Source organism: Carassius carassius, chromosome 5 (assembly GCF_963082965.1).
Source record: "Carassius carassius chromosome 5, fCarCar2.1, whole genome shotgun sequence".
Taxonomy (NCBI): Eukaryota; Metazoa; Chordata; class Actinopteri; order Cypriniformes; family Cyprinidae; genus Carassius; species Carassius carassius.
In genome coordinates this window covers 978219-995028 of record NC_081759.1, presented here as the reverse complement: position 1 = coordinate 995028, position 16810 = coordinate 978219, and the positions used below count along the sequence as shown (strand labels likewise).

Genomic DNA, 16810 nt, shown 5'->3' with positions numbered 1-16810 from the left:
TGTCTCCAGTTGCTCCTTTTTCACCATCAGCTGATCCTGAGGAAACAGGACTGACGTCTCAGTCCTGAGAGTCCTCCAGTAAAACACACAGACAGTCACATACGAATATGAGACCTTACTGCGGTCACATCACATCAGTAGATCTACATCTGGAAACTCACAGCCAGAGATATTAGCACATTCTGTCACACTTGGCTACTGTTAGGGGCAAGGAACAATGGAATTCACACAGAACAGACTTTAATCATCCACATGATGAAACACATAGCACAACAATGTTCAGAACCGACAAACACAGACTGGAGCTAAATACACAGGATAACTGGAAGAAACAGGTGTATGGGATGATTAATAACTAATCAAAGACAGGAACCAGACCAAATAAGGGAACACCAGAACAGAAACATTATAACATTAACATTTTTAGTCAAATTAATGACTTTAATGTTTATTTTTATTCTTTTTTTTTCATAAAATATATTTTTTTTTAATTGGTTTTCCTTGATTTCATGTTATTCCTATTACCCTCATCAAAAAACTCTCATAAAATAATGTACAATCAGGTGACGACTTCTAGGAGGTTATGTCACTTCTGAATTCACTTGAAACACAAGTTTGTTTCTCTTACTCTTCCATGATGTTTTATTTTTGATTATTTATTAGGCTTGACTTAGGGTGGTGGGGTGGCATCATGCAATGTCAATACTGTAACCATTTTAAAAGATGTAAATTTCAACAATTATTTATTACATTTAATATAATCAATATCTACAAGTAACACCCTTTCAATGCACAACATGTGCTTTTGTGAACGTGACTATTAGCTAACAATTAGCAAATTTGTTTGAAATCGTCAAGCCTGTCACAGTCGACCTGTTACTTTTTAGAGTAACAAGTTTTGACATCTGAATAACAGGGATGATATAGATTAGGTGTCACCCTGTTTTTAAAGATTGTCTGTGTTAAATACAAACATTTAAAGGACATCATGGATATATTATTGCTTTAATGCCTATATCCTTCAGTGGTATACTGTCATGATCAGGTCATTGAACTTCCATTTATTCACCACCAGAGGTCATCATCCACAACACAAACTCACACTACACAGTACACCCTGGACTACATTTCCCATGCTCCATTACACCAATCACATTCACCCAATAACAATCACACCATGCACCTGAGACCAATCACACACACACACACACACACACACACACACACACACAGCACAATAAATCAGACATGCTTTATAAGCATTGAACTTCCCCTCACACACGTCTGAGTATTGTTCTGCACATGTCCTTCCCCTAGCGATACCAAGCCATTCCATGTTTGTTTTCATAGTCGTTTCAGTTTCTAGTTTTCATAGTTTAGTCTTTTTCTTGCTTTGCCCCGTTTCTCGTGTTTTGACCCTTTGCTCTGGATACTGGATTACCCCTCTTGCTTAGCCCTCTGGATATTGGTCGTTTATTGTAGACCCATGCTTATCCTAGGAACATTCTTTGTCTTGCCCTCTATATACCTGTTTGCCAGTGTTTGACCCATGCCTGTTACTACCATGTCTCTGTGTAATAAAAGGTCACACATGGATCCTCACGTCTCTGTCGCTCTGTTACAGAACACTCAGCCGCACAAGGATCAAGCAGCTATTCAGGTGAATACTGGCCAGTTATGGACACTACAAAGATACTATTCACCATTAAGCAAGGCCCACGATCACTGGAAAGCCATATTAGAATGTTTTTAGACATCGCTGACTATTCTGACTTACCGGACATTATTTTGATTTAGATTTTTTGTGATGTCATAGTTTTTGGACTATTTTTTGTGGTGTGTTGGCTCTTCATTCACTGTGGGTGTCGTGGAGGAAGAACGCGACACCACACTCATTCATGTAATGGCAGCTGCACTAGAGCACGAGCACGGGTCTTTCTGAGTCTTGTCACATATCAGCTGAACTTCCAGAGTCTCATCACGTCACAATGGGTCGTCTGGAGTCACATCACTTCACAGCTTATCTTCCAGAGGCTAATCACGTCTTGTCTGTTGCACCCAAAGCCTGGAGGTCAGCTCTTCAGTATCCCAGACTGGCATCCAGCACGGAAGATCCACCGCTGTTGTCAGTAAGAGCAGCTGGTATCCCTAAACCAGCGCGCTCAACCCCTCCAGTTCAGAAACTAATTCCCCAGTCTATGTCTATGTTTGGCTATGTCATGATCCGGTCATTGAACTTCCGTTTATTCACTAACAGAGGTCATCATCCACAACACACACTCACACTACACAGTACACCCTGGACTACATTACCCATGCTCCATTGCACCAATCACATTCACCTGAAAACAATCACATTATGCTCCTGAGACCAATCACACACACACACACACACACACACACACACACACACACACACAGCACAATCATCAGACACGCTTTATAAGCATTGGACTTCCTTTCACACACGGCTGAGTATTGTTCTGCACGCATCCCTGTCCTAGCGATAGCTGTGATACCAAGCCATTCCATGTTTGTTTTCATAGTCTTGTTTCAGTTTCTAGTTTTCATAGTTTAGTCTTTTTCTTGCTTTTCCCTGTTACTCGTGTTTTGACCCTTTGCTCTGGATTACCCCTCTTGCTTAGCCTTCTGGATATTGTTTGTTCATTGTAGACCCATGCTTACCCTATATTCTTTGTCTTGCCCTCTATATACCTGTTTGCCAGTGTTTGACCCATATGACCACGTCTCTGTGTAATAAAAGCTTGCACATGGATCAGCACATCTCATCGGCTCCCATGTTACACCACAGCCTTGCAATGTTCAAGAAAGTAAAACGAAATTGCTCTGGTTTCAGATGATCACATAAAGAACATGATCTATAGTAAACATCTTCCTAATAATTGTATATTTTAAGTTCTGTAAGGGGACACACAAACAGATGGACACATTACCTAATTATAAAACCCTTAAGACATAAGATCTCTTATAAGTGAGATCTTATTTTCCAATAAGAGATCAAATTTTTTCTCGATTGATAGCAAAGTCCACTAAAGGAGGTAGAGCTTTCTCACATTTGGCTCCCAAACTCTGGAAAAGCCTTCCTGATAATGTTCGGGGTTCAGACACACTCTCTCTGTTTAAATCTAGATTAAAAACACATCTCTTTCGCCAAGCATACGAATAATGTATCTCTTAAATTGTGAGTGTAGTTGTATCTGATCAAATGTGCATTTTTATTCATTAGCTGGTGTTAAACTAATTTTACTTTGTTGGATCAGCAGCTATGCTAATGATGTCTCTATTTTGTTTCTATGTTTTGCCACGGGATTTACACAAGCTCCAGTCTGGATCCAGAACACCTGAGAAGAGATGATGCTGACCCTCAGAGGACCTCAGATGATGCCAACCTTCAACCAAAACTAACAAATATTGCTACATGTGTGACTGCATCATATAATTACTATTAATTAATAATATTGATAGTTCATCGTCTAGCTGACTACATCTTGTATTATTATTATTTTTTATTTTTTCTAAAATCCTGTCAAACGTGCACAAACTACCAGCTACTACTAAATATTGTAGAAACATAATTTTCTGTAAAGTTGCTTTGTAACGATTTGTATTGTAAAAACGATACAATTAAACTTGAATTGAACTTGAAGTGTAATGTGTTAATCAACAATGAACTGACTTTAACAGAAAAATTGACTGTTTACTATTGTCATACAATTCTGCCAAGTAAGTGCAAAACAATATAATGCAATTTAAAATGCAAAAACTAACTTTAACTACATTTTATTTTGGACAAAGACACTTTTTAAACATCTCTCTTGTAAATATATTTTTTTCTCGATTGAGATGTGGTCGCCCTCCAAAACAAGGATGTTCTTGATCATCTGATTGGCAGATATAGAACTATTTATATATATATATAATCTGAAACAATCCCAGTGAGAAGAGGGACTAAAATGCTGCTCATATGTGAAAACTCACATAGCTCTAATTAAACTATATAAGGCTTGTGTCGGTAACAGGGTTGAAAAAACAACAAAATATGAGTTATTACATAGCCTGAGACTTCATAGCCTGGCACAATACAATTTCTTGTCATTTTAAGGTGCTTTAATGTAAAAAGATGTTGTTGCCCGTTCTATTTCTATTATGCAATCGTTTTAAAACTATTGGGATGTTTTGTGCACATTAATTGTAATTTAATTCATATCTCCAAACTGTTATAGCACACAGCACACCCTGCATACTGAGCTGCATCCGGGGGTCACCACAAGAGATGCAAATGAAGTGAAAAGCGCAAGAAAAGCGCGCTCCGAGTGATCTGAATCACAGAGTTTAACTCTGTTTCAGCGCGTGCAGGTCGAGCCTAAACCTGTTTCTCCGAGATTCTAAGGTTTCATCGCATCGTTCATTAGGACGCAACACTTCAGTCAGGACTGCAAAGCTTGGGTAATGATGTGAATTGTGATTTTTTTTTTTCATTATCAAAATGCAATTGGATACGTGAAATTTTTTTCATTTTGGTTTGACTCAAGTAGAAATTGGTGTATAGGTTTTTCACATGCAACAGAGAAAACCGCACTGTGATCGGCTTAACACTAAACATCCTGAAAATTTTATCAGTGCTTGCGAAAACAGAATGAGTTTATTGTTTTTAAATGTTAATGACGCACAACAGACCGCGGTTAAAACAGTTCATGCGTTTCATACTGGTGAAAACAGGACCTTCACATTACGTTTTTATCACATATACTCTGACAAGCCTATTTGGAAATGCATGAATATCTTTCTTTGAACAACATCAAATTTTTCTCGAAAATATTTGTTTAGACATAAATTAATTAAAAAAATTCTAATCCTTTCTCACTTCGACATTACATGAAATGTGAAATGATGCTTAAGAGCCATTTCATGACACAACCTTCTGTTTTTGGAATTTACATTCAATTTTTTTTAAATATAGTAGTGTAAAACTGCATGTAATATTATAAAATAAAATATAATAAATAAAATAAAAATATAAACTCAAAGATTATTTGATAAACATACATGAATCCAACTGTAAAACGGTCAGAATATTATTCTTCAAATAGCATATACTTTTTATAGAGTAGTGTATGTAAAACTGCAATATTGTAATTCTATTGATCTTAATGGTCATTTGACCTACAGATCTAAATCGAACAGTAAAGCACTTCGAATATTAATCTTATATACACCTCCTGTACTTTTTAAATAGACTCAATAACCCCAATAAACCCATTAAACTCAATGGCCCTTTGACTTGTTTATTATTGAATCTATATAAAATCACCGGAGGTGTATTCCCCAAAACGAGCCCTGTGCTACATAAAGAATATATTTTGAACATTTTACAGTTGAAGTCATGTGTGTAGATCAAATAATCTTCTACAAGATTTTATATGATCATAAATGTAAGCAAGCTGACTGAGTCACAATAAATAAAAGACCTTATTTCTAACTAAATTTTAACACAATAAATGTTACCGGTTTAAATTTTAATTTTTTTCTTATTGTGATCAATAAGTTGTGACGGTTTTCCCGCTATAGCTGCTTAAGGTTTGCAATGTCAGCGCAAAAGAGGCATTACTTACAGGTGTTGTGTTTTGGGATTCACCTACAAACATAACAGTCATAGACTCCCTCCATTTGCGGGATGGGTAAATTTAGCCGACGACACTGTGGTAAGGTTGAATTTTCGAAGGAAATATCCTGGAAAAAAATATGTAAAATCCCCTATATATTTAGGGATCAAAACCAATGCTTCATGCGCGAACATCAGCTCCAGACAAAGTAAGTATCATGCGTTTGTTTTCAAACTGCTCTCTTGGCACTCTGTAAGGCTAATTGCTAAAGCTATCATTATTGTCTCTGCTTGTTTTCACTGATGCTGCCTTCATGTGCTATCACGAATGATCACGAATAGGAATGTGGTTGTTAAAAATTGCATATGAAAGCAATGTGAAGTCTGCTTGAATTTGTTGAGCTCATGATCAGAAGTTGGACTTATAAAGTTTGTAATAGCAATAAACTCTGTAATTCATAAACTTGAATTTATTATGCACAGTACAATCAAATGAGATGATTTTCTGTAAAGATTACAGTCTTGTACTAATAGTGGAATGTTTATTTGCACAGGGACTGGTATTGCCAGAGCATGCTCTTGAAGCTCCACCCTCTTCTGAAAAGGGGGCGGGGAGCACTAGCTCATTTGGATTTAAATGGTCAAACACAAAAACGTTGTGTTTTGGCTCATGCCCTAAAAGTGGTTTTAAAGGGGTCATATGACATGGCTAAAAATAACATTATTTTGTGTATTTGGTGTAATGCAATGTGTTTATGCGGTTTAAGGTTAAAAAAACACATTATTTGCCATATAATGTACAATATTATTTCTTTCTGAAATGCGTCGATTTTTACAATGCTCATCATTCTAAAAAAGCGAGGTGTGCTCTGATTGGCCAGCTATCCAGTGCGTTGTGATTGGTTGAATGCCTCAAGCGTGTGACAGAAATGTTACACCCCTCACCATACTGTGATGATGTGTCCCAGCAGAATAAAGACAAAGTCCAGCTGCTCTGCTCGTGCATGTCCCATCATCGGCACATCTATAATAGTGATGGGATTTATGGCTCTTTGAGGGGATCCGGATCTTCGCGATCCGTTCCTTTCAAAGAGCCGTTCAAAAGAACGGCTCTTTTGGCTCTTTTAAATATTTAGTCAGTTTTAAGAAGCCAGCTTGGAGCCATCTCAGTTTAACCTGGAAATAATCACTGGGAAGAATGATGAGGTGAGATTTGTAGTCAAATAATTAAAACTCAGATATCACACACCAATATCTGAGTTTGAATTATTCTGAAATATTGATTATTACCTCATTTGTCATGTGTGGACTATATTCCATAGGGTTGCACAAATCCCTCTGCTTAGACAGTGACATCACTATTTTGGATTTACCTTTAGTACAAAGTGTGTGTGTGTAAAGCTACGTTGACTTATGTTATTCATACAATACCTACTCACGAATAAACATCAAAAAGAAAGCCGGCTGCAATGAATTTAACATTTTGATAGAAAACAAAAAATATTTAAAGTTAGAATAAATAAAATGGAAATGTCTACATACAATTACTACTGTAAACTTTGCAAACATCAGCCCCTTCAAGTCAATGAACAATAACAAAGTGGGCTGCAATAAATGTCTGTGCAAAACAGCTTTTTTTTCAACGCTCCTACCCAATGACAGAGGCACGCAGGATGTGAAGGACGTGAAGGATGCGTGCACAACTAATAACTAATATCATCACGCTATAAAGGGTTGGCCTGCGCTGGGTGCGCCCCTCCCCCTACAACTGTTCTGTCTCGCGGAGGAGCTCATTTGTGTGCATCTGTGTGAAACACGCATAGGATAAAAGATCGACAGAAAGAACGGCTCCCCTCCAGCCGCGACTTGGCTCCCATCGTTCATGTTTATGAGCCGTTCAAAAGAATCGGTTCGTTCGCGAACGTCACAACTCTAATCTATAAACCAAATAACTTAAGTAATTTGTTGATTATTGCGTACTGGAGACCCAAACCGTTTCAAATGATTCAGTTCGATTCTGAAATTATTTAAATATAAAAAACTTACAGGCTGTGAGTCAGAACCGCCAGATCTTACAAAGTTTGAACTGCCCAACTTTACAGAAACATCCTCCATAAAATGAGCTGCACACATCTGAATATATGGCTTGAACAGTGTTGAAATATAACTTAACCACTGATTTCTAGTCATGTCCTCTTTTGGAAGACCAAACAAAGTAGTTTCACTTTCACAATGAAACACACAGTGTCTCCACAACATGGCGCAGAGAGAATAAAAGTTATGCCTTCTTTCTTTGGGTGAACATTTGTGCGGCATTATGCAAATCTTCCCACACAGCGACGTAGAGATGTGGGGGCATGTTTAAATGAGGCGTTTTAGGAGAGTGTGGATGAGTCTTAACTTTTATTTGGATTTGAGACTTTAGTCTTTGCAACTTTACAGATCTTCTTTATGCATCAAGAGCTTGTAACACTCCAAAGAGAAAGAAAATAATTAAATTGCATTATATGACCCCTTTTACAAGCTATAAAAAATATCTGTCTGGTATTTTGAGATAAAACTTCACATATACACTCTGGGGGTATCAAAGACTTGTTTTACTTGTAAAAAGGAGCATAATAGGTCCCCTTTAAAGTGTTTTACATCCCCAGAGAAATTCATATTTTAAAAATCATGATAACTAGATTCATTATTAAAAGGAATAAAATCATGCAAGGCAAAGGCTGTTTCCATCATACCAAATTATCTATGCTAACAAACATCTCTTTGTGTTGCGGTGCACAAAATATATTGATTTACAGCACAGTAAAAACTTTGTTTATTAATTAAAACATATACAAACCTTTATTTTAGGGCGTAGGAGACATCATGAAGTGCTACTTGCTAAAAGGACCTTGTAAAGAAATCCCAAAGAGGTTGTAAAAGGCACAAGCTCTGACTTAGCAGGTTGTAGTGGTAATGCTAATGCTTGGTTGTTGTTTTGTTTGGGGAGAGGGCATTCCCTATCGAATGGTCTCTCCAGTTGTGTTCTACACTTTAGGGAAACTCCTCTTTACTCTGAATACTGAAGCCTGATTTTTTTCAGGTTTGTGTAACTATATGAACAAATGGCATTCAGACTGCCAAAAGGGGTGATGCCAACTGCTATATACAGTAAGTCGGCTCTGAGTGCCATTCATAAGAATTTACTTCTTCGGGTCATCTCCTCGCTGAACTCTGAAGCCTGGGCCATGCCCATGCTGAGGCTGCACTCACTGAGACACTGCGAGAGCATGAGTCTTGCCCTGCTTAGCTTGTGCTTCCTGCTCCTCTGCTTCTGCCCTCCCTTCTGTCTCAGAGAAGAAACAGTGGAATCACAGGGCTGAGCAGCTGGGCTCAAGTGATCTCACACCACGGTACAGGTCTCATGTGCTTCACTCTCCCCAAAGCACTTTGATCTGCCTGTGCATTTTAGGATCCGTGCCCCTTCTCTGCAATGTGCTGTTTGATCTTTTTAGGGGGATCAGAGGAAAAGCTGGCACTGATGATTCCGTATCATAGTGTTCCTGTAGCCCAAGTGGTAGAGCATTGCGTTAGCAATAGCTTTGGATAAAAGCGTCTGCTAACTGCATAAATTTAATTTTAATTTAGTATCACTTACAGCTTCAAATTCAGTGGATTTGACACGTTCTGAAGAGGATCCTGTCACCCTTTTTTCCGACTGAGTTAACTTGGGCCAGCACAGATAGCAAACTGGTTTGCATCCTCACCAAGGCAAATCTCAGCTTAGAATGTCCAGCTGTGGAAGAGCACCCCCACAGTCACTTAGGCGAACGATAAATGCTTATTCTTCATCAACAAACCTCCCGCCAGAGACTGGTGTTTTTACCCTAGAAGAAGCTTACAATGAACTTACCAAAGGCACATGTAAGCTCTTCTAATTCTGCACAGGTCATGCACCACTTCCTGCCTAAGCACCCCTGCACATACTGAAAAGAGCAACACAGTGAATGTCAGCTTCCCACCCTCATGTAGCGATCTGCCACTCGAAAGACTCAGATCACTTGCTCCCCAGATCCAGGCATGTCAGGCTGGGCTCTGCAGACCACAGAATGAGGTAATTTGCTCCAGTTTGCTATGACTCCCAGAGGTATTAAATCAAATTTTGGTACAGGACAACAATTCTAACATTCTCCTAGCTGAAGTGCAAAGTCTGCTTGCAAAGGGAACTGTGGAAATGATCCTCTAGTAAAACAGAGAGTCAGGCTTTTACAGCCGCTACTTCCTCATTCCCAAGAAAGATGGTGGGCTCAAGCCCATCCTCTATCTCAAGCATCTGAAACTTTCGCTGATGAAAACCCATTCATGATGCTGACTCTAAAACAGTGCAAATATGCCACAGGGATTGGTGTATTTGAAAGACACTAACTTTATTATCACGATAGCTCCTCATCAAAGACCATACTTGAGATTCATATTCAAGGGGTTGGCTTATTGAATCGAATCTTTTATTGTCATTGTATGCACGCAGTACCAGCAACAAAATTATTTTTTGTCTCTGACCCCATGCACTTTTATTGAGGCAAAATCTACATTATGACTTTATGCAACAATTGTCTTGTGTTAAACCTCAGTATGGAATTAGATAGCAAGCACTTTGAGTGTCTTGTTCATCATATTTATTTTCATATAAAAGCAACAGAACTGAAATTATAATACGTTTATTAGCAACAGGGCACGTGAGTGTGAATAACGCAATATCTGCCTTTGATCTCGTAGGTATCTGTTCCACTTCGATAGCTCAGAACTGTCCATCTTGACTGCGCTTATTGCACTCTTCCCCTCACTGCAGCCACCTACTCTCACAATCCTACGATCATCACCTAAACAGAGCCACAAGTAGAAGCTCTCAGAAAACTCCCAGTTCACAAGTTGTAATCATGAGTTCTTCGAGGATGTGAATGCTTTTTACAAGTTATTATGGGAATTCCGATATGGCATGAATGCACCTTTAGTTCTGAGTGAAATGCATTATGGGTTGTGTAGTTTGGATAAATGTGCTCCTGTGACGTGTGCTCTCGTCTACTGTGTGATTCAGAAATAGAGAAAGAACATTCATATTCTGATTTTATCTCAATTAATTCAGGTCCACCCAGGGGTTTTTGTGCACTGTAACTTTGACAACTTTTATCTGCATGAGAGAGTAAAGTGGCATGCATCGGCTAACTTTATCTGTCTCATCATTGCACGAATATGAATTAACAGGCTGTTACACTGCCATTGGGACAGATGAAGCGGAGAAAGAAACAGCAGTTATCAAATGACTCCATTATGATATTTGCTCAGGTGGGTGCTGGGGTGTTATCTATCGGATTGCAACGTATATCTATTTTGTTACTTAAACATTATACATAGTCTGCGTCTAATTAGAGTTAAGCCAGTTGGCGTGGTAGTCCAGGCACATATAGAGAGTAATACATGCGGTTCACTTGGCTCTTCAGAGCAGCAGCAGTACATATGCCTTGGCGATAGATCTGCTTTTTGCGGGGTGTTTTGTTCTTGTTTGGAATGTATTGTCCCTACTATGTCTCTTGCTTTGTGGGGGATTATTTCATGTATGCTATATTTGCAGCAGCAGTTTTTCTTACATGCTCACAGCAGCATGTTGTGGATGTATTGGCAGTAGCAAGTCTGTACTTGCTCTGCTGCAGCAGCAGGGTAGCAGATTTATTCCACCATGGCCAAATTTAGTAACATTGTCATGTACATTACCATACCAATCCATCTGAGAGTTGTCATGAATATATATATATATATATATATATATACATGTGTGTGTGTGTGTGTGTGTGTGTATATATATAGCCTATAAAATTAAAAGCGGTCACATTCTCAGGAAACTAATGAATTGTTTTGCTCTAACGCAGACTGGAGAGGGATGGTGAAAGTCTTCTGTGAAGTGAAGAAATTAGTTGAATGACCACAATGGATTCCAGGTGAGTTAAAATTCAAATGCTTTTACAGGAGGATAAACGATATACTTTCTTTACTTTTATTTATTTTATTATATTTTACATTTGCATTTAGTAGAGTTGGGGTACTCAGACTCAACTCCAGACTCAAATACGGTCCAGGGACAATTGACGGAACTGACACAGACCTGATGTATTGTCTTGAAAATGACATTCAGTTCTTGCAGGTATAGGCAGGCAGGGAAAATACAGTATGGACACACACTCACAGGAAATATACTTGCACTCAGAAGCATCTTGTCACCGATGCTCTGATGGTTTTATCAGTAAAGTGAAAGTGAAAGTCGTGACATTTGCCAAGTGTGTGGTAACCCATACTCAGAATTGGTGCTCTGGATTTAACCCATTCAAGTGCACACACACACACACACACACACACACACACACACACACACACACACAGCAGTGAGAAGTGAACACACCGTGTACACACACCCAGAGCAGTGGGCAGCTATAGATCCAGTGCCCAGTGAGCAACTGGGGGTTCAGTGCCTTGCTCAAGGGCACTTCAGCCATGAGTATTGAGGGTGGAAGAGAGCGCTGTTCATTCACTCCCTCCCACCTACATCTCCTGCCAGCACCGAGACTTGAACCTGCGACCAGGTTACAAATCCAACTCTCTAACCATTAGGCCACAGCTGCCCCTAAACTTACAGTTTCCCTTTAGAGATACTGCATCCAAATACTGTTGAGAGACACAGAGTATTCACACTTGCTTAATCTCTCTCTCTCTCTCAGGCCTCCTTTACTAGGTCTAAAATCATTAGTCATCAGAGTTTGTTTTGAGAATAAATTGACACGCCAGATGACGTCTTGAGTCGAGGCTTGTGTTGTTAACATAGAAATCACATGACCAATGACAAACGAAGCCTCACTTTCTGTCCAATCACATGCTCTATTCACTTTGTGTGTCAGAATGTTCAAACCCCCAGGTCTTACTTTACAGGTTTCCATTAAGACTTACTCAATTCCATTATTAAATACAAAGTCATACAAGTAAATTACTTCAAGAAAATTAAATATGTGCCATATGCAGTTCATATATGTGTACATTATTCTTCTCTTACATAAATATTGATATTCGTGCTGCCATTAAATGCCAGTTTAATGTGTAAATAAATTTATCTTAAACAGAAATTCAGCAAACACAAATACACATTGTTAGGCTTTAATTTGTGCACGTAACATAAGTTGATCTATGAAATGTGTGGTGGCTGCTTCGTCCGACGGAGCTTCTTTCACAGGCTTTTGGCTGCTTTATTTTTCACTAACCACCAGATAATGCTGTTTTGGACACACTTGAAGCTTTGAATCTTTTCCTGAAACAGTCAGAGGAAAGTCTTAATGCTTCACAAGGCTTTATTTGCCCATCACTAGAGCTGGTTATTTGAATCAGGTGCGTTAAACAAGAGAGACATGCAAAATATACAGTGCAGGGGGTTGCGAGGACCAGGATTAAGAACCACAGTTTTCCTTTTGTTACATTTAAATTGATATGACCTTTTCCAGTTGTAAAGGTTAAAATAAGCTTAAACAAAACAAGGAAAAACCCAGGAGACAAACACAGCACAATCACATGTATCTACATTCATTCAACAACTGACAAAGAGCAAGTAAACACACAGGCTATATATACACAGGTAGTGACAAGCTACCTATACAGTTAGAAAACTAGACACACCTGGGGAGACTAATCAAGGGAAAAGACTACAAACTGACTACCAATGAAGCACAGGAAACCCTTTAAAAAAAATACAAAGACAAGTCACCTTTATTTACATAATGCTTTAAACAAAACAGATTGTGTCAAAGCAATTGAACAACATTAATTAGGAAAACAGCGTGTCAATAATGCAAAATGACAGTTAAAGGCGGTTCATCATTGAATTCAGTGTTGTCATCATTTCAGTTCAGTTTAAATAATATCTGTGCAATCATTTGCAATCAAGTCAACGATATCGCTGTAGATGAAGTGTCCCCAACTAAGCAAGCCAGAGGTGACAGCGTCAAGGAACCGAAACTCCATCGGTGACAGAATGGAGAAAAAAACCTTGGGAGAAACCAGGCTCAGTTGGGGGGCCAGTTCTCCTCTGACCAGACGAAACCAGTAGTTCAATTCCAGGCTGCAGCAAAGTCAGATTGTGCAGAAGAATCATCTGTTTCCTGTGGTCTTGTCCTGGTGCTCCTCTGAGACAAGGTCTTTACAGGGGATCTGTATCTGGGGCTCTAGTTGTCCTGGTCTCCGCTGTCTTTCAGGGATGTAGAGGTCCTTTCTAGGTGCTGATCCACCATCTGGTCTGGATATGTACTGGATCCGGGCGACTGCAGTGACCCTCTGATCTGGATACAGACTGGATCTGGTGGCTACGGTGACCTCGGAATAAGAGAGAAACAGACTAATATTAGCGTAGCATAACAGTGAAAGATAATACTGTGTTTCCTGATGATATCTCCCAAGGGTAACATGTAAAGCTTGAAGAGTAGCGGCCCTAGTACTGAGCCTTGAGGTACTCCATACTGCACTTGTGATCAATATGATACCTCTTCATTCACTGCTACGAATTGATGACGGTCATATAAGTACGATTTAAACCATGCTAATGCACTTCCATTAATGCCAACAAAGTTTTCTAGTCTTTCTAGTGATCATATAATTTACAAAAAGTGCTTTCGTAGAAAAACACCTGATATTCAATGTAACAATTTTTAAGGAAGGTGATCACAAAATATCTGTATTTTGGTGGTTGTTTTAATTAATTTTACACAAATTTCTGACATTTGCCTTCCATCTTTAATTTACAGACAGCCACGTCTTCCACCACGCAGACCAACTCTGATTCAAAGAGGTTCTCCAAAAAGATTCTGTCTAAGTACAGAGAGAAACGTGCTTGATGAATATGGGAAAGTCAGAAAATGGACTTATGGTGTAAAAGACACTAGTAAACAAAACAAAATTGTTCTGCTGGTGGGAGAAACTGGTGCTGGCAAGACGACTCTCATCAACACCATGGTCAACTACATACTGGATGTGAAGTTTGAGGATGAAATATGGTATGAAATCACAGAAGAAGAAGCCAGAGACCAATCAGAATCACAAACCTCTGAAATCACCATGTATGAGGTCTCTTCTGTAAAGAATCATGTATCTCTCACCGTCATTGATACTCCAGGCTATGGAGACACTAGAGGGCTAGAAAAAGATATGCAAGTTGCGGAGAATTTGGCCGTTCTGTTTCAGAGCAATGATGGAGTTCGTGAAATTGATGCCGTGTGTTTTGTGATTCAGGCATCTAAGAATCGTCTTTCAGACAGACAGCATTACATTATCAGTTCAGTACTGTCTTTGTTTGGAAAAGACATTGTGAACAACATTATGTTTTTAATAACACATGCTGATGGTATGGAACCCAAAAATGTAATTGGTGCAATTAATAAAGCTAGAATCCCCTGCAGACGAGACAAAAGTGGCCAACCTGTTTATTTCTTATTCAACAATCGACAAGCTGATGCCCGTCACACCGAGAGACGTTACAGTCGTGCTCAAAGAGGAGCTTGGGAAGACAGCATGGATGATATGAAGCACTTCCTTCAGTCTCTGGACAAAAAGAACAGAAGAAGTTTAGAGTTGACCTCAAATGTCTTGATTGAGCGAATTCGATTTGAAGCATACATCTGCAACTTACAGTTGCAAATTCAAGAGATGGAGATGAAAAAGGCTGAAAAAGTTCAGATTCAAGAGGCAATGATGCAAAACAAGGAAAAGATTGAAGAATGTAAAAACTTTACCTTTAAATTAAAAAAGACGGTGAAATTGAAGGTGCCCACTGAAAGTGCATCATGGAAGAATAGGAAGGCGACGACCTGCACCTTCTGTGAGGAGAACTGCCATGAGTTTGGCTGCTGGTGGGCTTCTGATCCCAGCAAATGTGAAGTCATGAAAAACGGCTTCTGCACTGTGTGCACAGGGAAGTGTCATCACAGCCAACATGTAAAAAAACCCCATAAATACATCATCAAAAACTCCAGCATAAAAGTAGAATTTGACAACTTCTTGAAGAATTTTGAAAAAGCTGAAAAGAATTCCAAGACGTTTTCAGTTATAAAGGAAAGACTTGACAAAGATCTGCTTGAGATTGAGGACCAGATTTCTGTTCTTCTGTTCAATGCTTACAGGACCATCAAGCATCTGTCTCAGATTGCATTAAAACCAGACTCTGCTTTCACTCTTAAACATCTCAACTTCTTCATCCCCAGAGTGAAGGAGGCTGGGAAAGAAAACTGGGTACAAGAGCTGGAGGAAATGAGGACGAACGCTGTAGCTGAAGAATCCAATAAAGATGCTCTGAGTTATCTTCAACAAGGTCTGGAAAATCTTTCAGTCTGCAATGAAAAAGTGCAGACGGGACAGCTGATGAATCAATAACAATTAAGAAAAGTCTTCACAATGAGAAAGAAATGCAGGTTACTCTCTGTAGATCTGAAGATAACGTTCATTTAACTAATGTCAAGTTCATTTTACTAATGTCAAGTTCATTTTCATCCCTGTTTTTAGTGTTTATGGCTTTTGACATTTTAATCTCCTGTTCTTTCATGTACTGTGATTACACTGTAGACTGTGATGAGTGGGGACCGGTGGAGTGAAAGTGATGGGCGACACCTGCGCCACTCACTGCTTTTTTTCTGTATTTGATTTTTTTGTTTTAAATGCAATCAGTTGAAATCATTTTATGTTTTATTTCTTTTTTATTGCTATTTCCCTCAGATTGACTGTCTGTCTCTGTCTCTGTATAGTGCTTATCTTAAACTCTTGTTAAATAAAACTGTTCTATCACAAAAGTTTTACGTTCTTTTGAGTTCACTAACACTACATTTTCGTTCCACTAAGAAATTGTGTTGTCCAGTAAAATTTGTGTTCCTTCACAAAAAGTTTTGTTCATCCAATATATTTTGTGTTCAAGTCAAGTCAAGTCACAAAATATATTGCGTCAAAGCAACTGAACAACATTCCTTAGGAAAACAGTGTGTCAATAATGAAAAATGATAGTTAACGGCAGTTCAACATTGAATTCACTGTGCATTTATTTGCAATCAAGTCAACGATATCGCTGTAGATGAAGTGTCCCCAACTAAGCAAGCCAGAGGTGACAGCGTCAAGGAACCGAAACTCCATCGGTGA

At 38.8% G+C, this 16810-nt stretch overlaps 1 protein-coding gene across 1 annotated transcript; it reads left to right on the top strand.

Annotated features, from left to right (window-relative positions):
• Window positions 1–4357: 4357 nt before the first annotated feature.
• On the top strand, window positions 4358–16596 carry LOC132140205 (uncharacterized). The gene is made up of 3 exons (XM_059549014.1): window positions 4358–4467; window positions 11530–11598; window positions 14437–16596. Exons 2-3 carry the CDS (start codon window positions 11579–11581, stop codon window positions 16055–16057), a joined length of 1641 nt encoding a protein of 546 aa, XP_059404997.1. The 5' UTR covers window positions 4358–4467; window positions 11530–11578; the 3' UTR covers window positions 16058–16596.
• The last annotated feature ends 214 nt before the right edge of the window (window positions 16597–16810 follow it).

What these genes read in the sequence shown, in the direction of transcription:
- LOC132140205 (XM_059549014.1), top strand. Translation starts at nt 11,579, where the DNA reads ATGACCACAATGGATTCCAG. An exon ending in ATGACCACAATGGATTCCAG is followed by an intron (nt 11,599 to 14,436) that starts GTGAGTTAAAAT and finishes TTTAATTTACAG; the next exon opens with ACAGCCACGTCTTCCACCAC.